The 16079-nt window shown below is 34.7% G+C and overlaps 1 protein-coding gene across 1 annotated transcript; it reads right to left on the bottom strand.

The window, feature by feature from the left end:
* Positions 1–6385: 6385 nt before the first annotated feature.
* On the bottom strand, positions 6386–15119 carry LOC133333163 (fatty acyl-CoA reductase wat-like). The gene is made up of 8 exons (XM_061541494.1): positions 15017–15119; positions 10730–10842; positions 10411–10659; positions 9882–10143; positions 7164–7365; positions 6864–7106; positions 6544–6801; positions 6386–6476 (listed from the first exon to the last, which is right to left on the bottom strand). The coding sequence occupies exons 1-8, from the start codon at positions 15111–15113 to the stop codon at positions 6386–6388; spliced, it is 1515 nt and encodes a 504-aa protein (XP_061397478.1). The 5' UTR covers positions 15114–15119.
* Positions 15120–16079: the final 960 nt, after the last annotated feature.

Below are 16079 nucleotides of genomic sequence, written 5' to 3'. Positions count from 1 at the left end.
GACCATAGTAGCATCTGTTGGCCATCCTTCTATCCTTCTCCTAATTTCAAAACGGATGTCATTCGTTTTATTTATGGCGGTACCAAGGTATATAAAATCATTGACTACCTCGAAGCTATAGTTCTCAAGTTCCACAGTTGGTCCGAGTCTACTGGGCGTCTTGCGCGTTGATATATAAAATCTTTGACTACCTCGAAGGTGTAGTTCTCAAGTTCCACAGTTGGTCCGAGTCTACTGGACGTCTTACGCGTTGATATATAAAATCTTTGACTACCTCGAAGGTGTAGTTCTCAAGTTCCACAGTTGGTCCGAGTCTACTAGACGTCTTGCGCGTTGATACCATCAGCTTGGGCTTCTCTCCGTTTACTGCCAGACCCACTTTGGCAGACTCCTTCTCAGTTTGTTCAAAGGTGGCTGTTACCGCTCTCAGTGTTCGATCCATTATGTCGATGTCATCGGCTTATGCGAGTAAAATATGCTGTTTGGTGTGCCATTTCTGTTCACATTTGCCTCTCATATGACCTTTTCCAGCAGGATGTTAAAAAGGTCATACGACAAACTGTCACCTTGTCTGAATCCTCGTTCGGTATTAAAGGGTTCCGAGAGGCCCTTTCCGACTTTAACTGCTGATCTTGTACCAGTTAAAGTAAATTTTGCAGGAATGCCAAACGCAGACATGGCTTTAAACACCTCTGAACGAATAGGGCTGTCGAATGCGGCTTTATAGTCGTCAAATAGGTGGAATGTGTCTATGTGTTTTTCGTGGTTTTTTTCCAGGATTTGGCGCAGAGTGAAAATCTGGTCAATGGTGGATTTGCCAGGTCTGAAGCCGCATTGGTATGGTCCAATAATGTCATTGACCATTGGCTTCAATCGTTCACACAGCACACTAGATAGCTCTTTATATGCGATGGGTAGGAGAGTTATTCCTCTATAATTGGCACATATCGTCTTGTCTGTTTTGACACAGGATGTTGAGGTTCTTCTAGCCAAATTGTACTAATCAGTTGGTGCATGCTCCTTACCAGTATCTGACCAACAGTCTTGAATAGTTCGGCTTGTAATCCATCGGCACCTGCTGCTTTATTATTCTTCAGCCGATTGATTGCTATTCTGACCTCATCTTGGCTAGGTGGTATACACTCTATACCGATAGTTCTCCATCGCATTGCAGGAGGATGTGCCTGCACCAAAGCCTTCGGTTTGGTGTTTAACCCGTTGGTAGAATTTTCGGACTTCATTCTGACTCGTGTATATCTCGATTTGCTCACGCTCACGTTTTTTCTTGCTCTTTCTTCTTTTTTCTAAATTTACGTTTCTCCTCTTCTCCGAATAGTTCTCCATCGCATTACGTGTTGCTACTGTCCGCAGGGTTGCCCTATACGCTGCGTTTTTCATATCAGTAGCATTACGACACTACCGATGGTACCACGGATTTCTTGCTGGTGGTCTTTGGTAACCAAGTGTTGCTTTATTTAAATTTTCATTTTCAAAAAAATTTAACTTTTTGAGGGAGGAAGCTTCGTTTTTATTAAAAAAAATTGAAAATGGAGTGGATTTTTTAAGAAATATTTTTAAAGAATATTTCTTCAAGCTCTAGAAGAGGAGTGGAGGCTAGGATTTTTTAAAGAATATTTTTGCAAGCTCTATAAGAAGCGTGGAGGAGAGGATTATTTAAAGAATATTTTTTTTCAATCTCTACAACAGGCGTGGATTTTTTAAAGAATATTTTTTCAAGCTCTATAATGTTTTCATATCCTGAAAGGGAGGTACCAACATACAACAATTTGAAATCTTTATATTCCTAAACACTATGTAACTATGCGTCGGCGTACAGTTTGCGTTACACAGAGCGTTTAGTTTAAGGTTAACCTCAAAACAAAAGAGGCTAACGAAAACATATGATCAAACATCATGCGATAAATGTGACAATTTAAAAGTACCAATAGACAAACTATTTTATTGAAAATAAATATTTAATTAATTAAAATAAAAAATACAAATATTAGTAATATAAACAAATAATAAACAAAACCAATACTGACATCTACATAAAAAAAAAACAAATTAAAAATAAAAAATTCTAAAAAAAAGTTCATCGAAAATTTTAAAAATGGATTCACATAATTCGTGCTATAGTGTGGACACAATTCCCGACTATGAGAATTTTCTGCATAGAAATAACAACTATTTTCAGGTGAACTTGGAAACAAGCACCCCATTGGACTCCATGACTATAATAATTGACCATATTTCTCCCGTAATTGATGATGGCCATCATGAAAATTATGATAATGATGATGACGATATTATAAACTGTGATGAATATTCACCACGTACTCCGCTGGAACAAGGCCATCGTCGAGTGGATCATTTGATTCGCAGTAATTATCGTTTGAAGCATCACGAACGGAAACGTTCTACGATTGTGGACAATACAAAGTTGCATCCCTACACTAATGGAAATGTTGGCAATCTAATTACACCATCACCAAGAACACCAAGGGCTATGCCCAGTATATGGAAACCATTGCCTAGTTATCGTCTGGGACGTTTGCGACATCATTATGACGCTCATAAGAGACCACAATATAGCTAATTTAATTAGTCATTGATTGTTGAGAAAAATGTATTTAAAATTAGATTATTTATTTAAATGATTGTTATTAATAAAATTCGATTTGAAATCATAAAAATGAAAACTTTGAAAAATCTGGTAGGTCATGGAAAAATATTCTTTAAAAAATGCACGCCTTTGGTAGGTCATGGAAAAAAATATTTAAACCAGTAAGGAAAGTAGTAAAGTCGGACGGGGCCGACTTTACCACTTTTGTTACCACTTTGGTTATATTCAACAGATGAATCCTAACAGACGTCGCATTTTTAAAGGACCACTAAAATGAAATTGGATCCATAAATATGTCACTCTGCAACCGATACTATTTCATTTGGTCAGATATAGAAGCTATATCTAAATCTGAACCGATTTCAGGAAACTTAACACGCATCATTCTAAACCTAATTCATTACGCTGTGCCAAATTTCGTGCAAACCGAAATATATTAAGGGACTTTGATACACCATTTACCTTAAATCAGACGAAAATATATATGGGAGCTATATCTAAATCTGAACCGATTTTCAGAAAACTTAACACACATCATTCTAAACCTAATTCATTTCGCTGTGCCAAATTTCGTCCAAATCGAAAGATATATAGGGACTTTGGTGCACCATTTACATTAAATCGGACGAAAATATATATGGGAGCTATATCTAAATCTGAACCGATGTTCACGAAACATAGCTATGCCAAATTTCGTTCAAATCGGATAATATATAGGGATGTAGGTGCAGCATTTACATAAAATCGGATGAAACTATATATGGGAGCTATATCTAAATCTGAACCGATTTTCAGAAAACTTAACACACATCATTCTATACCGAAAATCGAATGATATACAGGGACATTGGTGCAGCATTTACTTAAAATCGGACGAAAATATATATGGGAGCTATATCTAAATCTGAACCGATTTTCACGAAACTTTGCACACATCATTCTAGGCTCAATTCAGTACGCTATGCCAAATTTCGTTCAAATCGAATGATTTATAGGAACATTGGTGAACCATTTACATAAAATCGGACGAAAATATATAAAGAAGCTATATCTAAATCTGGACCGATTTTCACGAAACTTAGCACACATCATTCTAGGCTCAATTCAGTACACTATGCTAAATTTCGTTAAAATCGGATTAAATATAGGGGCATTGGTGCACCAATTACTGAAAATCGGACGAAATTATATATGGGAGCTATATCTAAATCTGAACCGATTTTTCCCAATTTCAATAGGGTTCGTCCTTGGGCCAAATAAGTGACCAATGCCAAAATTAATCCAATTCGCGTCATAAATGCGACCTGTACTTTGTTTACAATTTAACATGGACAGACAGACGGACGGACGGGCATGCATAAATCGACTTAGAAAGTGATTCTCTGCATATTCTTAAAAGGAACCATGTGTCCATCTCGTTTTCTTTTGCCTGTTACAAACATATGCATAAAGACATAATACCCCGTACCACAGTGTGGTGAAGGGTATAAAACTCCAAGCCTTTGGTAGCCCATGAAAAAACATTCTTTAAAAACGGGGTCGACCATATGATACCCTAAACAACTTCTACGAAAATCTAACTTCCTGCTGTTCTATATTCTGAGCTTGGGCAATATTTCGCGATATTTGCACCCTCCTAACCGACTAGAGGTCAACAAATATTGCTAATATTCAGTAAAGCCCTTCTAATTACTTGGCCAGATTCCTTCCCCGTGGGTTGTGCTGTGATGTTCGGATTTCACCGATCGTGTTGTGATGTTTGACTCGAAAAAAAACACACAAAATTAAGTGTTCGGTGAAGTTCATCACAATATTGTTATCTGATCATCACCGAAAATTACAGGTGTTGTCCTTGGTCATATCTGGATCCCCGTGGAATATTCCAAAATATATTTCCGCCCTCTATTGTGGTAATGGGTTACTAAATAATATATGAATACATAAGTACCTTTAAATATTTAAGTGTAACTCCCACATCCGAGTACAACCGACAATATAATTGGTATCAATTGAAAGGTCAACCACTCCTCTTAGATGTAGTATCAACTTCTCGGGTCTATGTTCTTCAGGGATAAATATATACGCCACATAATACAAATTTTGTAATTTTTCACACAAAAGTCAGGGTCCATTTGGCCCGTAAAATATTGACCGATCTTTATCAAAGCAGGTATGCTTATTCTTTGGCCGGATCCCCTTCTCCATGTAAAATTTCGCTATATACGGGCCATAATTGCTGCCTCTGGAGCGACCAGAAAAACCGACAAAAATTAAGTATTTGGTCCATTTAATCCCCTAAATATTAACCGATCTTTTCCAAAAACAATAAGGGGTCTTCATTTGCCAGAATCTACATGCAAAATTTCTTGAAGACTAGTCCATAACTGTGGCCTGTGTCCTATAATGGACGGACGGACACACATGTCTAGATCGACTCAGCTAGTCGAGATATGACGATCGGTATACTTAAAGGTGGGTCTAGGACCAATATTTCGCGGCGTTACAAACTCTTGGGGTTGCACAAAGCTATAATACCCTGACAACATTGTTGTGTATGTTATAAAAATCGACACATTTAATATTTCTAGAAAATATATATTTATACCCTACACAACTACGTTGTCAGGGTATTATAGCTTTGTGCAGCCCCAAGAGTTTGTAACGCCGCGAAATATTGGTCCTAGACCCACCTTTAAATATACCAATCATATCTCGACTAGCTGAATCGATCTAGACATGTGTGTCCGTCCGTCTGTCCATTATAACTTGTAAACACGATACAGGCCACAGTTATGGACCAATCTTCACGAAATTTTGCATGTAGGATGGGTTCTGGCCAATGAAGACCCCAATTGTTTTTGGAAAAGATCGGTTAATATTTAGGGGATGAAATGGACCAAAATCTTTATTCTTGTCGGGTTTTCTGGTCGCTCCAGAGGCCGCAATTATGGCCCAAACACCGCGAATTTTTGCATGGAGAAGGGGATCGGGCCAAAGAATAAGCATGCCTTTTTTGATAAAGATCGATCAATATTTAGCGGGTCAAATGGCACATTTGTATTCTATAGCGTATATATTTACGCCTGAAGTTGACAATATATCCAAGAGGAGTAGTTGGCCATCAAATTGATACCAATTACATTGTTGTATGTATACGGATGTGGGAGTTACACTTAAATATTTACAGGTACTTATAATATTTAGCAACCCATTACCACCCTAGAGGGCGAAAATATAGCGCTGATCGCTTTGAAATGTCCCATGGGGTCCAGGTATGGTCAAGGACAACGCCTGTAATTTTAGGTGATGATCAGATAATAATATTGGGATGAAGTGGACCGAAAACTTATTATTTTGTTTTTGTTTTTTTTTTTTTGGTTTTTTCGAGCCGATCTATAGGCCACAATTCAAATCCGAACATAACAACACAACCCACGGTGGAGGTCAAGAGAGTACACATATTGACCAAGATCAGAATATAGAACCAGTTAGTTTTTCGTGGAAGTTGTGTAGGGTATCATATGGTCGGCCCCGTCCGACTATACTGCTCCGCTCACTGGTTTTTTAATACAAATTTGTAAATTTACTTTTTTTAATTTCTTTAAATAAAATCATTTTTATTGAAGTTATAAATTAATCTCTTAAATATTGTTCTAATCTTCTTATAACTAAATGATGATTATGAATTTGTATAATATGACCCCTGAAAGGAACACCACAAATGAGTTATGCATTGAATTAAGTTGATTGGTTCAGGAACTATAGGAAAATATATTTCAATAGACTCCATGTCAGCCACAGCATACCGCCAATGAACAGGGCATGGACAATGAAGTTAAGTGTGCGGAATCTGCAAAATATAAAAACGTTTATTATTATTTGGAAACACCAAATCCAAAGTATAGCTCCACACTTACATTCTCAACATTTTCATACCCTGAGGTATGGACTTGGGATCCTCTTTGGCGATAAATCGACGCATACCCTTCAAATCATCATAGAAATACCGACTCCAATCCAATTTGGACATATCGAAATTATAGATTTTCTTATCTTCCGCCGACATTGAATCCCACAGATTGTAGCAATTGGTCATATCAAATGTGAAATCGAAGGCCAAAAAGTAACGTAACATACTGCATTGGGTGTGGATTTTCTTATAGGTTTTGGTCATTCTGCAAGAAGATACATTCGATTATGAAAACAGATTTTTCAAGAAACAAGTATGAATTCTTACCTTGTGGGTTTACCCATTAGTAGCAAAACAAAATCAATTAAATATCCCGGCAGCGTGTGATAAATCAATGTCAATAGCTTGTAACCAATATATGTTTCAGCAAACAACAAAATCGGGTACCAAATCATATTTGGCAGAGGCATTTTGAAACCATGTTCCACAGCATAATGTTTGAATGTACCCCAATCCAATTCATTTGTTTTGTGTGGCACCAAGGTATAGATGCGTGGTTCTTTGGGTGGACTAAAAATAAAAAAAAATTGATTACAACAATTTCGATTAGGTCTTCAAAAAACTTACTTCTGTATAACAGTGGTGGCAGTTTCCCAGGCGCAGGCCATCATCATATTGGCACAATAGTCCACCGGTACATAGGCAGCATTTTGATTAGGTCTGGCATACATAACCCGCAACACACCATAAGCACAACCATACACAATACTATTGGGACCATATAAATTATCAATCCAGCCTGGTATGGGATCCTCACTTGTGGCCAGAACTATAAATATAAAATACACAGAAAAAATTGGTTTATTGAATATTTTCTTATAGTTAATTTTTATCCATATTGTACATATACCTCGCTAGGATACAATTTAAATTTCTAATAATCATGGAAAACCCGCTATTTTTCCAATAATGTAAACAATTCATTAATATCAGAACTATTTTCCTACTTTGCTCTACTTTACCACTATTTGGGCTCCTTTCTCTCTCCCCCTCATTCCCTTTCTCTCACTCTTTTGACAAAAACAAATGAATTCCTACCAAGAAAAAATACCACCACCACATAAACACCGTTCATTGTTCGGCTGTGTTTTATTCTTAATGTTTCTTTAATTTAGACAATCTTACCGACCTCTGCATTGGTGTTACAAAATTCTCATATGTATTTTCCAAATTATTTTGATATAAATGCGAAATAAAATGTATCAAACAACATTAAATCAAAATAAAAAAAAAAAAAACAAATCGACAAAGAGTTTCTGGGCCATAGAAACCTGCCCCCAATACCAAATACACCCATTCCAAAGTTGTTTCTTTTTTCACTCTCTCTGACAAGAAACCAGCATTTTTGAGCACTATTCATATAATATACGAATTATTTTTTATGCCGATTTGGCCATGTCCCTCTATATGTTTTTGTACAGATCGGAATACTTATGATAGAGCATTAGTACTACTCCTAGGATCTTTGGTATTGTGAATGTGGCATATCGCTTCACGTTTTGGCTTCCATAGAAATGTACCGCCACTTATTTCGGTATTTTGAAGTGTTTAGTCTTATCAAGCCAGCTGTAATTTGAGACCGAATATTTGAAGACATGCATCTATACAGAAAATGCTCAATATAAGTCCAAGTTTTGGATTAACTTCCATTTTTGGTATTTTGAAGACATGCATCTATGCAGAAAATGCTTAATATAAGTCCACGTTTTGGATTAATTTCCATTTCGGTATTTTGAAAGATTTTATGTGCATTTTTCCACAAAGGTGGATATAAAATAGTACTCCCGTTTTTATAACCTCGTTTGTGTGTTTTGGAGAGTCTAACAAATTTGCAATTCCGTTTGCAACACCTCTTAATATTCACCGAAGACCCCATGAATCTACACTAATAAAAGAGTAAATTGATTGACTGACTGACTGACGCCCAGACAAAACGGAAGAAGCTACAATCTTGAAATTTGGGGTATGGGTTCACTCTTGGACCAAAGGTGTCAGATAAGGCTGGGTTTTTGGAAAATCGTACTAGAACCGCACGAAAAGTACTAAATGTGGTACCATTTGTATTTGGCGAATCGGTAGAGCGAGAACACTTAAATTTAAAATAAGGGTCACTGATGGGATGTGGAATATGTAACAAAGGGGTTTTTGGACATGCGAACCATAAGTATCCGAACAGTACTAAAATGTACGATATTTTGTACAATTTCGTGGAATCCGAATTAAGGTTAAAAAGTAGGGTCGATATAATCAGGTCTGTTTGAAAGTGTGTACTCATGTATACAATTTGAATTTGTAGAAATGGGTAGAGGTGGAATACTGAAATTTGAAATTAACATTACCGTGACAGTGTAGGATACCGATAAATAGGTAGTTTTGGAAATGTTTACATATATGTACGAAAAATAGTAAAGGGTGAATCGATAGAGCTGGAATCCTGAAATTTTGAGTTAGGATTTTTGTAAGGGTGTAGAAATTCGTACTAATGTGTACTAAATCGTACCAAATTTGTATTTGAGGTAACAGATAGAGCTGTAATCTTGAATGTTAGAGTTAGGATCTCTGTTGAAGTGTCGAATTGGAACATATAGAAAGTTTTGGAAATTCTTACTAATGTGTACTAAATTTGGTACAATTTGAATTTTAGGTGAATCGATAGAGCCGGAATCCTGAAATTTGGAGTTGGGGTCACTTTTGCGGTGAAGGATTGGGATTTGTAGGAAATTTTGGACATTTGTACTAATGTGCCCTAATTGGTACCAAATATGGATTTGGGTAAACCGATATAGCTGGAATCCTGATCTCTGGGAATGAGATTTCAATTTATGTGCACTAAATTTGGTACAATTTGACTTTTGGGTTAACCGATTGTGCTGGAATGCTCAGAAACGAGAGTACTGTTGAAAATAGATCTAATTTTGGAAAGTTGTACTTATGGGTACAACATGATACTAAATTTGATACAATTTGAATTTGCGTGAACCGATAGAGCTGTAATCCAGAAATTTGTAATAAAGATTGCCGTTGAGGCGTAGAATTGAAATTTCGGAGTACCGAAACTAGATCCCCTCAATATTCGGTATTTTCGGGTGAAAGTCTTAGTATATTTAACCCTCTAAATGTTCATCGATGGTGATTCGTTGGCCGCATCGCCTACCCACATGCAATATCTCAACAAGTCCATAACTTCGCCCCGTACTTTGATTACATCTTATAATTGGCAGACTAACGGGCGCAGAGAGCGAAATCGATTGCAATTAAAATTCTATATTAATGTTCAATACTTACTTATTCCAGGTCTAAATATGCATATAGGTATGGAATTGCCAACTTTTTGTACTGCCTCTTCGGCCACCGATTTGGTATAGCAATAAGTATTTGGGTATTTGCCCACCAATTCTTTTTCCATTGCATCGAATGCTATTTTGCCTAATTTATCTTTCAAATCCAATAACTTATCACTCGTAATACCCAAATGTTCCGTATAGAATTTCTCTTCGGCATCGGTGACCACACAATTGGCAAAGGCTGAGGAAACGTGGACAAAGGACTAAAATAAAAAATAATTAGAAAAATTTAAAAAAATAGGAAAAATGCAGTCTTTTCCCGTACTGCAAGAATCTACTATTTTTTACTCTGATAACACTTTTTTCCTTTATGATATCGAATAAAATAGTAACATCGAGTAGATTCTTGCAGTACCGGAACATAAAAAATAAAATAAAAAGAATAGAATGATTTTTATATAAAATATTTAATATCCAATTTTTATAACACTTTTCCCTTATATTTAGTTCTTTTATGTACGCAGACTCACCTTCAAGTTTTTCATTTCTTTGGCCATGTCCAGCATATCTCTTGTCGCTGCCACATTGATTTGTGTTGCATTGCTTAGCGGTTCATTGAATCGCACTGTGGCCGCACAATGAAACACCACATCAACCTGTTCGATTAGCTCTTTACGATCTTCGGGAGAAATACCCAATTTTGGTAACGTACAATCACCTTCTATGGTTTTTATATATTTCATTGGATCCGATCGTACGGTGTGTAGTTTTTCAAAAAGCTAGAATTGTGAAATTTGGTTTTTTGATTTATTTCAATTACATGTCGACGTTTGAGCAATTATGACTTACTGGATCTTTTAAGATTTGTGCCATACGATCTGTGGCTGTAGTGCCACGTTTTGCTCTAGCCAACACATAAATACGTTCAACATCTGTGGTGCGTAGTAGTTTCTCAATAAATACTGTAATGAATAGCAAATAAAATAATTAAGATTGTTACAAATTGATATACAAAAAGGTGATATTACTATTATATCATTAGTATGTATTTGGGAGAGTACTAAAAAAAAAACTTTGTCGACATTTTCTACATAGGCCCTAGTTTTGGCTATATAAAGCTCCCGTATCTATTTCATGTATATGGAAGGTTCTTACGACATCGATTTTCCTAAGTTTCTTTAACTCGTTACCGAGAAATGTTTTAATTAAGTTTCAATATAAAACTCTCACCCTATATTCGGTACTTTTAAGGTACTTATTGGACAAATTATCATGCATTTTGGAATGGTCGTAGTCGCAAAAGTAAATATTTTAATGGATTGGTCCACAATATGTACAATATAGCCTTCTAACATCCTGACAGATTTGTGGAATTATTTTAGTAGGAAAATTAAGAGCATGGCATGCAATTTAGTTCGGGCCACATATGCGGCCAGAAGAGGACTACAAAATTACATTAAACACTCGGTATAATAGACAATCATAATTGCGATACCTCAGGATTTTAGTATATCTTCAGCATCAGACTACATACAATTTATCAGCTCCGCATTCCTATACCCTCGATTTCTTCAGACCAGACCTGATATATGCCATAGAACAGAACTTTTGTAAATTGATGGAATTTTTCTTAATTTTCAACGGGTAGAAGATATCTTCGAACTTTTTGACTCCTATGAAAATTCCATTATACAGGCCCAATACAACTTTTTTCATTCAAACCGAACAAACAAATGATTAAAGAGGTTGTCCTTGATCGGAATCCGAACTTCATGCAAATAATAGAAAATTGTCTATTTAGCCATTTGTTTGAACGAAATATTATGATATGCAACTTTTTGATCAAATCGGCTCCTTGTTTCTAAAGTTATCGTACGCACATTTCAGAAAATATAAAAAGATTCCTCTATTATTTTATATTTTATATTTTTCGTCCACAGAAGACTCCCTATTTACCTCGACTCCCTTTAGAAAGCTTTATTTCATCAGCTTCTCTATAATGTCACCCTTCAGTTCGTCTGCTTCAGTTCGTCTGCTTCAGTTCGTTCACAGAACACTTCAACACGTTACTAGAAGACTCTCTGGCCTCATCTCACAAATAGATGGTTCGCAGTCATAGAGGATGGGGTCAAAAGGAATATTTCAATTAGACACATTATTGTCAATAGGCTCAAGGTATACAAAATAGGTGGCCAAAGCCTTTTGGTTGCCAGAATATGCCAAGTAGACGATTTTTCATTATTGGAGGCTTTTGGGATATTTTTGAGGTGAGTGCAAAAAATCGGATTTACCTATTATCAGAAATTCTTATTAAACAGCTCAGTTAATTACGATTTACCTATTATCAGAAATTCTTATTAAACAGCTCAGTTAATTACGACTTTTTTCTATAATCTAAAACTTATTCGGAATTTGTCGATTTCCTGACTTTAAGCACCTTATCTAAAATCCTATGCGGGACATTTGTAAGTATATAAATTTTTGATTAAAAATAAATATGTTTTAATCTCGATAGAGCTCGCAATATTTAAGATAGGGCTTTGAAATCTCGTTCATACTTTATTACTACTTCCAGGTATTGAAAACGGGTCCACGTCATTTCTTAAACAAATTGACGATAATTTACTAGAATGTTCTCCTTTTTATTTTAGTAGAATATTGAAGAGTTCAAATTGGCTGTAATTTTGGGATTTATATTGGGTAGCAAATATTTTTACCAAATTACCTTTTTCAACTAACTTGGTGGAAATTAGTATTTTAGATTGTCATTTGCCGATCCCATACAACGGTATCGTGTATTACTCGATAATTTGGATAAGTTTCTAGCAATATCCTTTTTCTATAAAATCCACAATTTAACTGAATTGGCTGTAATTATATATATATATATATATATTTTTTTTTTTTGTCTTATTGGGTACCATAAATTTCTATCAAAAAATTATCATAAATTTCTATCAAAAAATTATCATTTTCAATACAAGTCCATTTTTTATAGAGTCCCAATACTAACGCGAAATTTTCGGTATGTTTAAGGCCCTCGTCCAAGTTTCCAATCGATTGGTATGTTGGTTTATCCCGATAGCCATTTACAATGGCATAGCTCCCAAGGTCTCTATTAGGTGTGTTGAATGAATGTGAAGGGTATAAAAGTATAACGACGCTTTTACTTATTTGATAATAACATGCATAATAACGGGCTGTTAGTTTTTAATCAAATTTTGCACAATCGATTACCTTTACCAAGCTTAGATCAAGAATGAAGATGGGACCGATTGGTCCACTCCTTCTGGTACCTCCCCCACAAATTATCTAAATTGTCAATATTTATAAATCCAATATCAGGCGATTGGTGAGGGCCAAAATTTTCAATATTTATAAGTCCAATATCAGGCGAATGGAATGTACGATTTGATCCAAGCTTTGCTCAAACTGTTATCTTTACCAATCCTAGATCAAGTCCGAAGGTGGGACCCGTCTGCCCTCTCCTCTGGTACATATTACAAAAGAGTCAATATTAAATATTTGATCAACATAAAGTCCGAAACATCTTTAATTAAATCCTGTGTATAACTCCGGAGACCTCCTCCGCAAACTGTAGGGTGAGGGCATATTTTTTATTTCATACACCCAATCATGGGAAAATGGGGTCTCTGGCTCTCCTCTTTTTTCTTAATTTCTCTACATATATATATGCCAACTTTCAAGCTGTCAACTACACGTAAAATTTGCACATTTTAAGAAGATACCAGAAACTTTCTCTACGGTCATTAAAAATTTTAAGATTTGTATATATAGGTCAAAATTGTGACAAATTTGTCGGAGAGGTATGAGTAGCAGTGGTCCGATATTTTTCACATTAAAATATGGTCCAATATAGCTTAGGTATGAAGAGATGAAACATCTAAAAAATCGGGGATTAACATTTGCAAATTTTGAGTAAGGTTGGTTACTTCCTCTGAGATATCGTGATATATCAAAGATATGTTTTATCTGACACCATCAAAGTCATTACCAATAAGGTTGGATGCATAAGAATTATATCGAAAATTAGGAGGATAGCAATAATCAGCTTATCACCCTTTGTATGAGGGTTATATCAAAATTTGATAAAGTATTAAAACATAGCTGCGAAGCACTTTTTAATTTACCATCACGTTTTTTTCGAATTTTTAAAAATGTAAACGAATTAGCTATAATGTGTCATATATTGCTCATAGTGAATAAATAATATCCTTGTTAGTTCACTTTTTTGATCAGGACCACGTATTTATGCAGGTATATAGCGCATATTAAAATGGCATTTTTTTAGGTTTCCATTTATAATTATCAGGGAAAAGAGAATGGCTTTTGAGCCCCAGCTATAATGGAGCTGGACCTGGAATTTCGGAGGATGCTTTTTATCCATTTCTTTTACAAAAAATAAATAAATAAAAAACAAAAATGCCAGGAGGGCATAAATCTTAAATATATATATATCCATCGTGTTTATAAAAAACTCCAAAATAAAATTTTGCAGGACTTCAAAAAATTGTTCTTAGCTGTATGTCCCGAGAATTTTTTTAAGAAAATTAATATATTTTTTTGAAGATAATTTGGGTTTTAGCTCTTCGTTTTTTTTTAACTTTCGGCGAGCATTTTTGTAAGTATTTAACATATTTAACTTATTTTTATAGCGATTTTCAAAATATGTATATCTTTATTAAATCTTTTGTATTATAGTCCAACGATTTTATTTTTATATTTTTATTTTTTTTTTTATTATGTATATTTCGAATATTAAATCTTTAATCTTGAGCAGTTCTTCATTTCCACAATTTTATCACCAACAGTTCTTATTTCACAATATTTTTTTTTATTATATAAAAAAATGTTTAATAATATAGTCCATAAAATTTGTTGTATCATTTCCATTATTAAAAACACAAACACTTTGTTTTTTTAGTTTTAATATCATAAATAAATATTAGATATGTGTGCCTTTAAAAGTGTATATTTTATGGCCACGTCTTATATGGATAATTTAACATTTTTAATTGATGCCCAAGTCCAGTCGATGCCAACAGAATAAAGATGACACATTTCTTTTTATTGTTTTAGTTAAATAAAAAAATAGTATTAATATGACACACACACCTTTTCCCAAGAATCCGGTACCGCCAGTGATGAACACTTTTTTATTACGGAAAAAATTTTGGATTTTTGTATCCATTTCTAAGACATTATTTTGCATAGTGTTCACCATGTTTTATTTTTAGAATTTTATTTTTTTTAATTACACAGAAAATTATGATTTAAATAATTTAATTTTTAAATGTATTATTTTTTTAATTTTTTTATTTATTTTTATTTCGTTACACTTTTCGTTTTTATTACGAAATTATTATTTTTTTATTTTAATTATAACGCATGCGCAGCTTAGCCTTTTCCGCGCCGTGAAAAGTAAAGTGACAAAATGACCGCTTGCTTGCTCTACGTTCTATCAGCAAATAGAAATGAAATTTCAATTGTCGTCTTTTATATATGCACTTCTGTTTCGGTTTCGATTTCAAACCTAACTGTGATTCAAACTTAAACCGGCTCGGCTTATTTTGCGTAAGTGGTCTACAGCGAAGTGAACATTAGCCGTTGTTGCATTACCCAGCCGTACGGACGGACGTCAGCGTGTGAAGCTTTGCTTGATCGATCGCTGAGACGCTGCTAATAAATTGTTGTCCCAAGAAATTCCTACCGTGGCCGTCTGTTGTTGTTCTTGTTGTTGTATGTAAAATGAAATGTATGTATTCCCGACGTAAGTCATTCGTAAAATAACAGAAAATAAATAAATAAAAATCGAAATTAAGTAATTTTCAATATTCTTACACTTTGTACATTTCTCTGTCTGTCTGACCGGACGATTGTCTGTCGGCCGGTATATGCTCCAGCTTAGTATCGTAATGATTTATGCTAATAGCAAAACATGTATCCCAAACACGATTGTGATATTTGATTTGTTGTTGTTGTTTTTTATTATTTTTTATGTTTTGTTTAGTTTCATTTTATTGAACTCATTATTAGAAACGGTTAATTATTTCGCCTATTTAATTTTTAGATTTTTTTGCGTTTCGTTTTCATGTTTGTTGAATTCAATGCCTGAATTAATTTCGAATTTTTTATATAATTTGGGAATGGATCGTATTAATAAATTTATAGTTCAGCC

Source organism: Musca vetustissima, unplaced genomic scaffold (assembly GCF_032173495.1).
Source record: "Musca vetustissima isolate MV318-11 ecotype Yass unplaced genomic scaffold, APGP_CSIRO_Mvet_v1 utg168959, whole genome shotgun sequence".
Lineage (NCBI taxonomy): Eukaryota > Metazoa > Arthropoda > Insecta > Diptera > Muscidae > Musca > Musca vetustissima.
This window is presented reverse-complemented; position numbering and strand designations above follow the sequence as displayed.

Bases quoted from the DNA above. Each gene is read 5' to 3' on its own strand.
- LOC133333163 (XM_061541494.1), bottom strand. From the start codon at position 15,113: ATGCAAAATAATGTCTTAGAAATGGATACAAAAATCCAAAATTTTTTC. The intron at 7,366-9,881 runs GTAAGTATTGAA...TTATATTTATAG, and splicing joins CATATTTAGACCTGGAATAA to TTCTGGCCACAAGTGAGGAT. The intron at 6,477-6,543 runs GTAAGTGTGGAG...TATATTTTGCAG, and splicing joins GGTATGAAAATGTTGAGAAT to ATTCCGCACACTTAACTTCA.